Here is a 13,821-nt window from a genome sequence, read left to right on the forward strand (position 1 = left end):
GGATCTTGCTGATCCCTTTGAACACAAAATCCAAATAAAACAAACGATTCTGAGAATCTTCTTGGCGAAGATTAAACTCGAAAAGATCCACCTCTTGAGAATCAGAATACCACAAGCCCACCTCAAGTAGTTAAACTCACCATAAGGTCCACCTCAAGAGGATCAGCATACCACAAGGTCAACCTCAAATGGGAAAACCTCCCCTACAAGGTCCATCTCAAGTAGGGTTAGGTCCACCTCAAAGGGGAGGGGAAAGGGCACAGCACAGGCCCCACCTCAAGTGGGTCAACACATCACAGGAAACATTGACCAAAGTTGCCTCTGTCAACAGCTGAAGCGCCGTCAATATATCAGGAGTCATAAGGACAATATCGGGACAATTTCTCTTTCATATCACTCAAAACAAAGAGACAATTTCGCCGTGACTTATTGCCTGTTAGCAGGATGGAGACTGTTGGCAGCGAACCATTGGGAAGGAGTGGGGGTTGAAGGGTGGGGTGGGGTGGGGGAGGAGTTGGAGAGCGATAGAGGGTAATCGGAGTTGGATTGTGGGTAAGAGGGGCTGCCTGCTTGTACGTGGGAGAGTGGGAAGTCGGTGAGTGTGAGTTCGTAGAGGGGGTGGGTGAAGTTGGTAGGGGTGGCTGGGTCGGTTTGGGTTTGGGGTTGGCTCTAGGAAGTGTTGGGGTAGTGTGAAGAGTAAGTGTGGAAGGTGTTAGTAAATGCCATTTGCAATATATTTGCTTCAGAAAATGTTCAAATAATTATCCAATCACAAGAAAAGTGAAAAAAAACTTTAAGTAACATTATAAGCAAACGACTTTACTCCAACGAAACGAAATACTTGTTCTTTAATAGAGTTGTATAATTAACAAATAACTTACATGAAGACTTGGGAGTTATACAGATTATAAGGCAGGGTACTCGGCGGTGCTCGGGTCGTCCAAGGCACCATGGGTAATAACTCTGAATATATGGATCCGGACAGTCACATTCCACTGATTTCGTTGGTAGGAGATGGAACGCAAATGAGATTTTACTCAAATTGACTTTCAGTTTAAAAAGTAAGACGAATTTATACAATTTTGTCCTTGAGCACAATATTTTTTTAGCGTAATTCATGAACGTCTCTGAAGTTTTAAATTTAGTCCTTTTATAAGGAAATCTGAGAATAAGGAAAAACGGAGATTTTTCACATTTTACTCAAATTTCCTTATAAAATTACTAAATTAAAAATTCCAATCTGTCTAATCACCATGAATTACGCTAAAAAATTACACTCAAGCATAATATTTCAAATATCCATCTCCTTTTTCAAACTGGAGGTCAGTTCAGGTAGATGCTCCATTTTCCCTTATGGTAAAATTTCCTTATAAAATTACTAAATTTAAATCTTCAAATATGTGCAATCGCCTTCAATTATGGTTAAAAAATAGTACTCAATCACACTATTTGAAATGTCTATCTTATATTTCTCAGCCTGAAGGTCAGTTTTGGTAAAATGCGAAACATCACCGTTTTTTCTTATAAGCAAAAAATGACAATTTTTTTTATGCGAAAAAGCTCCCAATTTCCTTATGAACAAATTTCCTTATAAACTTAATAAATTTAAAACTGGATATAAGTGCAATCACTTCGAATTATACCCACAAATAGCACGCAAGTATAATATTTTAAATATCCACACTATTTTACTATGGATATTTGGAAAATATCCATATCCAATCAATATCTTGATTGTTATTTTTCACCGTAATTGAGGGTAATTGTCCGCATTTAAAAAAAATAAACTTAATATTTTTTGTAAGGCAATTTGACCATAAGGAAAAACAGAGTTTTTTCACATTTCTCTCAAACTGACATGCATGTAAATAAATACAATTGATATTTAAACTATTATGTAAGAGTGTTATTATTGAGCATAATTAAAGGTGAGTGCACATATCTGAAGTTTTAAATTTATTCATTCATATATAAGGAAATTTGAACATTAAACAACAAATGTATATCAAGGTGGAGGTCCTATAGCTATAGCAGCTCGGTTCTGCAGGTACAAATAGTATATAAAAACAGTAAAAAATACAGATATATATCCACAAAAAGGCATATATAATCACACAAACACACATGTTCTCTCAGGCGATTGGACAGCACTCAGACGTCGTAGTCCTAAGGGCGGGTGTTCGATTCCCGGCCGTGGCATAAACAAATGAGTGGAGGTTTTTTTCCACAGGGCCTCGCGGCTGAGTGACAGCGCTTGGGAGGTCGCAGTTCTGAGGGCCTTGGTTCGATTTCCGGCTGATACGGAAACAAGTGGGCAGAGGATCTTTCACCTGATGCCTTTGTTGACTTAGCAGTAAATAGGTACTTATGGCAGTTAGACAGCTGCTAAGGGCTGCATCCCTTGAGGATGCGGGTGTGTAGGGGAAATATATAGGGTAGATATATATACAGGAATATATATAGGGGAAAATAAGTCGTGACTCATTTCCTCAGTCAAGCGATGGTTAGAAAGGCGGGGGTTCAAGAGCTAACAGCTCAATCCTACAGGCGCAAATAGTAAATACATAGTAAATCCACACATACACACAAACATTTGGTCAACGTCAACATTTACTACACCACTATTAATTTATCAGTGACATTGTGAGAGCGATCGATGCGGCCGTGTAATTATGTCGTTTGTTCGTGTTCTGGTGTTTTTAGTGTGTCACGTGACCTTGTTTTTTGGGCGACCACAAGTGATGTGTGTAAGTGTGTGCTCACCTACCTGTGGCTAGCCGGGCTAAGCTTTCGGGTCCCGCCTTTCGAACATCAAATAACGTACACTCACACCCCTATGGGTCTGCACACATCTACAGGTGAAGCCATCAGGTCGTTCGAAAACTTAGCTTCCACCTGAGTCCTTTTTATTGTGTTGTATTTCAGACAGTTTGTCAGTGTTTACCAACGTAATTCATATGATGAGTCTGCTTTTCCTCATGTGTATGTGTCTGTTGGTCTGTTTATGTGTACTCTAGTGCTTGCGGAGGTTGTACCTCGGCGCTTTAGTCCTGCCTCTCAGCTTTCAATCAACTGATGTACAGATTCCTCAGGGTATTGGGTTGTATAATATTTATCCTTGAAAAGTATGTATATATATATATATATATATATATATATATATATATATATATATATATATATATATATATATATATATATATATATATATATATATATATATATATATGTCGTACCTAGTAGCCAGAACGCACTTCTCAGCCAACTATTCAAGGCCCGATTTGCCTAATAAGCCAAGTTTTCCTGAATTAATATATTTTCTCAATTTTTTTCTTATGAAATGATAAAGCTACCCATATCATTACGTATGAGGTCAATTTTTTTTATTGAAGTTAAAATTAACGTAGATATATGACCGAACCTAACCAACCCTACCTAACCTAACCTAACCTATCTTTATAGGTTAGGTTAGGTTAGGTAGCCGAAAAAGTTAGGTTAGGTTAGGTTAGGTAGGTTAGGTAGTCGAAAAACAATTAATTCATGAAAACTTGGCTGATTAGGCAAATCGGGCCTTGCATAGTAGGCTGAGAAGTGAGTTCTGGCTACTAGGTACGACATATATATATATATATATATATATATATATATATATATATATATATATATATATATATATATATATATATAAGTGTGTGTTTTCTGTAAACTGTAGCATTGCAATAAAATCAAATAAAAAAAAAATAAAAAAAATAATAGGGGTGGTAGGAGAGGAAAAGATTAAAGTATTCAGTGAGAATCCACAAGGTCTTCTCTGAACACTATTTATTTTCTTCTTCGAGGATGTGGGTCCCTTTAATCAAACCAGTGGTGGTAACCCTCAAAATATATATATATATATATATATATATATATATATATATATATATATATATATATATATATATATATATATATATATATATATATATATATAGTCTTTCTCCAGCACTTTAATTCTTAGTAGATTCCATTTTTTCACTATTCTGATACTTGTGCTTCGTATGGGTTATATGAGTCTTAAGTTTCCTCCTGTATTCCCTAGTTCGAGTACCACCCAAGCTAAATGGTATGTCTTTGCTCCATAATTTTTCCTAAATTCTCTGTCTTCCAGAAATGTGAGGCTCAATTTAATTTATTTTGTCTTTCCTCGTAACTCATATCTCTCAGCTCTAGGTGGCATTAGTCGGGTGGCATGCCTCTTAACTTCCTCCCACTTCATTTTGTTTTTGATTAGGTAAAGGACCAGGATTGGTCTAACGTATGTGGGATATAGGGTCCTGAATGATTCCTTGCTCAGATATCTAAAGGCATTTGTTATGTTGGCCTTCGCTCTTTGGTCCCGCCTCTCAACCGTCAATCAACTGGTGTACAGATTCTTGAGCCTACTGGGCTCTATCATATCTACATTTGAAACTGTGTATGGAGTCAGCCTCCACCACATCACTGTTTAATGCCTTCCATTTGTTAACTCGTGTAGGTATACATTTGTTTGTATTTATGCGCTTGTCCCAAATATATTTTGAACTCATTATGCTTTAAAAATAAGTGTGATATGCACTAAAGAATATAACTAGCTTATCAAGACTAATTTAGCTAAATAAATTATTTGATTCAGTCCCTAAACCCATTTCGTGTCTCTGTAACCTTTTCCACTACCACCCACAGAAAGGTTATGGGGTGCATAATAAATTAACTAATATATATATATATATATATATATATATATATATATATATATATATATATATATATATATATATATATATATATATATATATATATGTCGTACCTAGTAGCCAGAACTCACTTCTCAGCCTACTATTCAAGGCCCGATTTGCCTAATAAGCCACGTTTTCCTGAATTAATATATTTACTATAATTTTTTTCTTATGAAATGATAAAGCAACCCTTTTCTCTATGTATGAGGTCAATTTTTTGTTATTGGAGTTAAAATTAACGTAGATATATGACCGAACCTAACCAACCCTACCTAACCTAACCTAACCTATATTTATAGGTAAGGTTAGGTTAGGTAGCCAAAAAAAGCTAGGTTAGGTTAGGTTAGGTAGGTTAGGTAGACGAAAAAACATTAATTCATGAAAACTTGGCTTATTAGGCAAATCGGGCCTTGAATAGTAGGCTGAGAAGTGCGTTCTGGCTATTAGGTACGACATATATATATATATTCGACATTGACTTACGATGTATTTGCCAGATTACGTCACATGTACGTCTCCACCAATTCCAACACAATCATTCCCCCCCTTACTGTTTCTCCAGGCCCCACACATGCTTCTCCAACCCCAACATTCCAGCCCTCCCTCGACGCCCCACCCACCACACACATTACCTCACGCCATCACTCTATATAAACAAACCCTCATGTATAAACCCAGACGTTGTTGACGCTTCGAGTCGCTACAATCATAGGGATATTAGCCCGTGCTCTTTAACTGTGATCCTTAAAGACCTAGATCCATGATATTTGACGTGGGTTTTTTTTGTGGGGGGCTCCTCCCTCCCTTCGCAAATTATAATCAATTTAGCGTCCTCGGCACTCTAATTCCGCGCGGGGTATTGGGTTTAATTCTGGTGCGTCAGGTCGTAAAGCACGGCTAACAGGCCACAAACACACCAGCGTTCCTCCTGTCATGCACCCCGGATCCTGACTGAGACCAGTCGCTTATTTGTTGATGACGGGGCGCGATATTCGGCTCCAGCCAATGAGCGCTGCGGCCCAGAAACTGTCACGTGACTCCCTTGGACCAATAGGAGTGGGTGTCTAATAATTCTAGCCTCGTATCCCGTGACGACTTCACCAAATTCCTCTTTCCAGCTGATTTCTAGCAATTTCTGCGTGAAAACTGAATTAGAGGAATTTTATGAATATGGAATTTGAGGTCGTTTTTTGTCCATTGTTTTGATATATGTTAAGAGAAGTATGATTTGACAAACGGAACATTTTTATGTAGACTTTTATTGCAGTTGGCTTTCTGTAATTTGTGGTGTGTGTGGCTGTTGTTGTTGGTATTGGGTTGATACTGTTGGTAATGTGATTGTTTTAGATGGGTACCCCCTGCCACCCTTCCCCTAATATTCATTCCTGCACCCTCCATTATCCTTTTCCTTTTCTTTACTTCAAATTAGCTTTACCTCATTCTCGACTATTCTTGTGGAACTCTCCTTCAGTCTTCCTCCTACTCACTCTTCTATCTCCCTTGCCAATCCTTCTTCACCTCTTCTCATCCAAACACACCATTTCCTTCTAATTTCCTGCTCCATCCTCTTCCTTTCCTCCCGCCTTCCCATCCCACATTGTCCCCCTTCCCCAACACCCAGCATCTTCCTGAGCTCCCTCTTTACCCCCTCCTTGGCAGCTCCCCCCCCCACTCCCCCCATACTTGCCCCTCTCTCCCTCTTTAATCACTGGGAGGAAAGAAAATTTGACTTAGTAAACAACTCTGATGAAAAATTCCGACACTGAGTCCGCAGAATTTTAGTGAAAATATATATATATATATATATATATATATATATATATATATATATATATATATATATATATACATATATATATATATATATATATATATATATATATATATATATATATATATATATATATATATATATTCACTTATAGAGCGTGTGGTCATTTCTTGGTTGTGACGGTCTTGGGCACATAATGTTATGCTCTATAATTGTCTCTTATCATACCCGATGCACCTTTAACCTTCAAATCTGATATTATTTCCGTGAGTACATTTACAACAAGTTACTATAATATTATCTGATGATAACGGAAAGAAAACGGTCTCCCTATAGATGTTCTCTAATTATTTACGATAACTTACATTCCAAAAGGAAGGACTTTTTACAAAGTGAATAACTTGGATACAGTTACACATGATGAAATACTATAATTTTGTATCTAAAAATTTTATTATAGTAATTATTGTATTATATGAAATATTTAAGCACAGGGGTTATTTTATTAATGGAATTATTTATTATGGGAATTACCTTATGGAATTTTATCGCGAGGTATACTCCGCTTTTCTTTGAATATACTACGATAATATACCAATATACTCTAGTACTAAACTTTGTCAAAGAGTAAAGTATATTTGCTGGGCGATTAGTCAGCTTTTGTGGAGACCCTAATAGCACTTCCACGGTTCATAAGCCAACACCAAACCAAAAAAGTACATAAGGCCTATTGGCCTATGCGAGGCAGCTTTTATTTCTTGCCCCGACTATTATTACTATTATTATTTCTGGTTTTACCAATATTATTAGGTAAATAACCACTATTTAGGGTAGGAAGCAACGGGCGTTGTGAGCGCCTACGAGAGGCTAGGCTACTGGCCGGGCCCGAAGCCTACCATATAATGCTGAACGAGTTTGTTGAAATTGCGGTGCCAGCCGTCGCTGCCAAAAGTACATTAAACTCCGTAATGTCGGCAGGTCATGCGACATGATGTGTGTGTGTCTTGTCTCTTGGGAGTGTGAGTGCCTGAGGGTGTGTGTGGGGGGACCGAGAGGGATTAGTGTTAAATTGTATGGTGGTTAGTGTGCGTTGGGGGGGGGGGGGGGATGGGGGGAAGTGTTTAATGAGTGTGCAGCAAGTGCTTGGTGAGTGTGTGTGTGTACTGAGTATATTGTACTTGATGAGTGTGTATTACAGCTACTGGACGTGTGTGTGTGTGTTGTTGTAACTGGATGGGCAAAGGTGATATTGTGTGGGGTGTGCGGCGCCAGACTGTGCATACGGAGTAAAGGAAAAGTGTGTTATGGCGAGTCATGATGTTGATGAGTGTGTGTGTGTGTGTGAGTGCGCTCACTCATATACACTCGCCCAGTTATACTTACTTAGATGAACTGCACTCAGCTAGATGCACTGTACTTAATTACCATTCATATCCGGAAAACTCCACATTTGAAGAATTAGAGAATAATGAACGCGTTTTCGGCTCAATTCGCCTTCATCAGAGCAAGATAGAGAGTGCTATCTAAGCACTCTCTATCTTGCTCTGATGAAGACGAATTGAGCCGAGCGTTCAGCATTCTCTAATTGTTCTTTTCTTCAAAACTGAACCCTGCATTGTTTGTTCCGACTTAGTGCTTTTCATAAACAAACAGCGTAGTTCTGATCTGAAATTCTGTTGCTTGAATTTCTTTGCAATAGCATTTGGCCTGGTTAATGGAGGAACGGCCTCGCTTCTTGCAGGTCGACGTTCGATCCCCAATGACCCAAATAACTGGGCATCATTCCTTCACCCTGTCCTCATATTCCAGCTCTCATCATGTCCACATATCCCAGCTCTCATCCTGTCATCATATCCCAGCTCTTATCCTGTCCTCATATCCCATTTCTTATCCTGTCCTCATATCCCAGCTCTTATCCTGTCCTCATATCCCAGCTCTTATCCTGTCCTCATATCCCAGCTCTTCTCCTGTCCTCATATCCCAGTTCTTATCCTGTCCTCATATCCCATTTCTTATCCTGTCCTCATATCTGTTCCAAGGGCTATATAGTCATAATGACTTAGCGGTTTCTCCTGATGATTACCTTACCTATATACAGCTTTGTACTTTGTACTTCAAATTTCAAACAAGATAATCCTTTTGTAAAGCTGCGTTATAAGTTTGGAATTGATTTCGAAGATTTCAAAATATATGGTGAGAACGAATGGCATTTTTTGTTATTGCTTCAAGCAATTTTCCCAGGATTGACTTTACAGCAATTGGTCCCTAGACCTGGCCACCTAGGGCTGGTGGACGGTAGTCCTGGCCATCTAGGGCTACTGGGCGGTAGTCCTGGCCACCTAGGGCTGGTGGACGGTAGTCCTGGCCATCTAGGGCTACTGGACGGTAGTCCTGGCCACTTAGTGGTACTGGGCGGTAGTCCTGGCCACCTAGTACTGGTGGACGGTAGTCCTGGCCACCTAGTGCTGGTGGACGGTAGTCCTGGCCATCTAGTACTGGTGGACGGTAGTCCTGGCCACCTAGTACTGGTGGACGGTAGTCCTGGCCACCTAGTACTGGTGGACGGTAGTCCTGGCCACCTAGTGCTACTGGACGGTAGTCCTGGCCACCTAGTGCTGGTGGACGGTAGTCCTGGCCACCTAGTGCTGGTGGACGGTAGTCCTGGCCACCTAGTACTGGTGGACGGTAGTCCTGGCCACCTAGTACTGGTGGACGGTAGTCCTGGCCACCTAGTGCTGGTGGACGGTAGTCCTGGCCACCTAGTGCTGGTGGACGGTAGTCCTGGCCACCTAGTGCTGGTGGACGGTAGTCCTGGCCACCTAGTGCTGGTGGACCGACGCGCTGCTGGAACCTATTAAGCAAAACGAGTTATTAAAGCAATTTCTGGCTAATTCAGCGAAGGACATGGCTATTTGTATGTAAATAAACAACTCACACAAATCACGGCTTGTTTCTCGGGCTCGCATGCGTGCGCGCGCGAGTTTGTGTTCTCTGAGAAATGTTTGTTTTGGTGTTTGCTGTGTTGTTTGCTTGTTGCTGTCGGCGTCTCGCTCTCACTACCACCACAGTTGTTGTTGCATTTAGTTGTTTGTATTGCTGTGAAGTGCATATATTGCACTTGTGTAAATGGGCGAGAGAGAAGCAAACAGACACTTACACACACACACACACACACACACACACACACACACACACACACACACACACACGGGTTCGATTCCCGCACGAGGCAGAAACAAATGGGCAAAGTTTCTTTCACCCTAAGTGCCTCTGTTACCTAGCAGTAAATAGGTACCTGGGAGTTAGTCAGCTGTCACGGGCTGCTTCCTGGTGTGTGTGTGTGTGGTGTGAAAAAAAAAAGAAAAAAAGTAGTTAGTAAACAGTTGATTGACAGTTGAGAGGAGGGCCGAAAGAGCAAAGCTCAACCCCCGCAAAAACACAACTAGTAAACTAGTAAACACACACACAGACACACACACACACACACACACACACACACACACACACACACACACACACACACACACACACACACACACACACACACACACCTCTATGCCAATCCACAACATGAAGGTCTTTCCTTGCTACTCCTGAATCTTTTCCCTACCATTTCGTCCCCTCATTGACACTTTAGAAACCATTCAAAGAATTTCAACAAGGCTCGTTCCTGAGCTGAGGGAACCGAGCTACGAGGAAAGACTGCGGGAGCTGGACTTCATACTGGAGGAGAGCTGTAATAGGGAAGACATGATAACAACGTACGAGATTCTATGGGGGGAATGGGCAAAGTAAATAGAGATGCACCTAAATTTGAGAAGTGAGGAACAGTCGAACAAGCGGACGTAATTGGAAACTGTTGACATCAGTGAGTCACACATTTGTCAGTAGGAACTTGTTCAATTTAAGAGCCGCAAATAAATGGAATGGACTCAATGAGAAACTTGTCGAGGCCGAGTACAATCCATTTCTTACTGATATCTTAATTGTATGTTTCATATTAATACTCTCTAGTTATGTACTGTTCTATATAAAATATAATGTCTCCCCTCTTTTTTATGCTTTCCCCCCCCCTCTTTGTCCTCACCTGCGTATTCTCTCCCTTTCCCTTCCATCCCTTCTTCCTCTCCCTTCCATCCTTCACCCTCTTCCCCCGTGCCTCGTTTGGTCACCAAGATAATGACTGCTTGTTATCCCTGCCATCTCTACCCTCCCAATTATCTCAGACTCTCCCGTTGGTCTCAGTCTGTTCCGAGGCCTCAAGCAGGTCTTGTTTCGGGTTACTCCTGGCACCCAGCGAGCCACTGCGCAAGGCTCAACAAGGTCTAAAGTCGTTACTACGAATCCACTAATTCACACGACAAGGTCTCAGGTCCAGCCCAAGCCTCGGACACTTGCGAAATAGATCTTAAGTCCAAGCCAAGTTATGAGTTCCAATAGGATTCGGGTAGATTTAATACTAAACCAACTTTGTCAGGTTGAATATTACCGATTGCAACCGAGATTATTATCTCGCAAATGTATAAGGCCCTGGCGAGGAACGTAACAGAGCAATCGCTATAATATTAGGTAAACAGCCTTGCATCAGTATGTGTACGATTCAACTCAAAGGGAGCTTGGACCAGATTCAATGAGCAACAGCGTTTGATTGAGGATTTCAGGTCTTCGTAATCAACCTAGAAGAGGGATTGTGACGGCTGAAGGCTTGGATACCTATATCGACAGACTAAGATTATTTTAGTAGCAAAGGACCGCACGATATGCAGAGGACAAGGGATTTACGTAAAGGCTCAATTAAGATATCAATAAGCACAAGTTTACTGAGATAATGTATTTGCTTATAAACAAAAAGAGATTATCGTGAATTTGTATTAAGAGTTAATGAAAAGTTAGTGAAGGACGTATTCATTTGTAAGTAAATAAAGAACATATACAAATCCCGACTTCTTTCATGTGGTCACAGGCGTGGAACATGGGCTGAGTTCACGAAGAACTCTCGCTGTTCATGCAGAACATCTCCTTTACTTAACACAGTGGGTTAACACTGCCTGTACAGCAATATGGGAATCATGAGAAGCCCAGCAAGCACATGCTAGTGTAGTAACCTAGGATCACAGTCGATAATATTGATCCAATAATGGGTCAATATTACTTCAAGTGTGTGTGTGTGTACATTTAATGAGACACTCTGCTGTATATATATTCTCAAGTGTATTCAATGACTCGGTAATTAATGTATGCGCTCATCAACTCATTTAATTATGTGCTGTCAGTAAATTATTTAAATAAGAGTTCTCAGTATACGCTCATTATGATAATTACCACAGAAGGGTACGAAAAATGCTTCCAGCAATAAATAATTAATGTGATCATATTACAAGGAGCGAATTCTTCAAACCCAAAGTTTATATCAAATTCTTTCCTCGGCTAGGCTGCCTGCCGGGCTAAACCATTGACGTATGCCTTACCGTGAGGTTACCTTGAAGTGTTTTCGGGGCTTAGCATCCCAGCGGCCCGGTCGTCGACCAGGCCTCTTCGTTGCTGGACTAGTCAACCAGGCTGTTGGACGCGGCTGCTCGCAGCCTGACGTATGAGTCACAGCTTGGTTGATTAGGTATCCTTTGGTGGTGCTTATCGAGTTCTCTCTTGAACACTGTGAGGGGTGGGCCAGTTATGCCCCTTATGTGTAGTGGAATCGTGTTGAACAGTCTCTTCGGGCCTCTGATGTTGATAGAGTTCTCTCTCAGAGTACCTATTGCATCACTGCTCTTCAACGGAGGTATTCTGCACATCCTGTCATGCCTTCTGGTCTCATGTGATGTTATTTCTGTCTACAGGTTTGGTATTGGGACTTAACGCCTGTCAACCTCTGGTGGGGGGTTTAAGGCCAACAACAACAGGTTACTTGACCAGCCATCAGGTACACTATAGTCCATGGGTAGAGTAAAAAAAAACTTTCAGTGAGTATACACCGAGGATCAGATAACACCTCTCATTGTGTATTTCCTCTGTGTATGTTATTTTTGTATCAATCTCTTGTCTTGCAATGTCTTTGTTTATGCTGTACGCTCCTTTATACTTTATGGCTATGCGAATTATGTTTCGGATAAAGTTTTTGACCCTGATTAATTCCTGGTGATCTTGATTAACTTCTGGTGGTCCTGATTAACTCCTGGTGGTCCTGATTAACACTTGGTGATTCTGATTAACTCCTGGTGATCCTAATTGACGCCTAGTGATCTTGATTAACTCCTGGTGATCCTGATTAACTCCTGGTGAACCTGATTAACGCCTGGTGCGTTACCACTCCCTCTCTCCGTTGCCTCGCCCACAGAACATTACTGCCTCGATCCCCCAACCCATTATCTAATCCATTACCTCTTCGAACCCTACTTACCTCCTGCCTGTAGCTTACCCATTATTGATTTTCCCCCAGCATCTTACCTGCCGTGCCTATACCCATCTCTTCCTTCCTTCCTTCCTTCCTTTCCCTTAACCACTCTCCTCCTCCTCCTCCTTGCCCCTTAGTGGGCATAACCTTCAACACGTATTTTTTTTCTTTAAGCTCCGGTTCATTCCTCTCACGTTATGTGCCCCACTTTCCTTGTATCTTCTGTTCGTTGACCCCCACGTGTCTTATCATCCACGTTCCTGATAACCCACTTTCTTTATCATCCACGTTCCTGATTACCCACTTTCTTTATCATCCACGTTCCTGATAACCCACTTTCTTTATCATCCACGTTCCTGATTACCCACTTTCTTTATCATCCACGTTCCTGATAACCCACTTTCTTTATCATCCACGTTCCTGATTACCCACTTTCTTTATCATCCCTTCTGTATCTTCTATATCCCCGCGCCACCCCCTTGCCTCATCTTCCCTATCCCTCGCTACACCGCGCCTCATCTTTCTTGCCTACCCAACCCAAACACCCCTTGCAGTAGCTTCCGAACTTCCCATACTATCCCTCCTGTAGCTTCCCTACCGCCACTACCCGTTGTCGTATCGATTGATTGATTGATTAAGCCACCCAAGAGGTGCACGGGCATGAATAACCCGTAAGTGGTACGTTGTCGTATCTTCCCAAACAGCACACACTATATATATATATATATACACCCCCTTGCCGTATCTTACCCCTCTCTTATCCCATACTCATCCCCCCCCCCCCGTGTCTTAACGATTTTCAAGAGCCTCGCCAAGTTTTCCAATAAGTTTGGTTCGTGAAGAGCAATATATGTGGTAATTTGAGGCTCGGAACACCGCCTCCTGACGCAGTGCCATCTGCG

The 13,821-nt window shown here is 41.2% G+C and overlaps 1 protein-coding gene across 1 annotated transcript in view; it reads right to left on the bottom strand.

The window, feature by feature from the left end:
• Window positions 1–8,793: 8,793 nt before the first annotated feature.
• The window catches only part of LOC123751117 (LWamide neuropeptides-like), a 98,283-nt gene continuing 93,255 nt past the window's right edge, over window positions 8,794–13,821 (bottom strand). The window contains exon 2 of the mRNA XM_069300461.1: window positions 8,794–9,379. Within this exon, the coding sequence (XP_069156562.1) occupies window positions 8,794–9,379 (586 nt within the window). The remainder of the gene's footprint in view (window positions 9,380–13,821) is intronic.

This window comes from Procambarus clarkii, chromosome 44 (genome assembly GCF_040958095.1).
Source record: "Procambarus clarkii isolate CNS0578487 chromosome 44, FALCON_Pclarkii_2.0, whole genome shotgun sequence".
In the NCBI taxonomy this organism is placed as follows: Eukaryota; Metazoa; Arthropoda; class Malacostraca; order Decapoda; family Cambaridae; genus Procambarus; species Procambarus clarkii.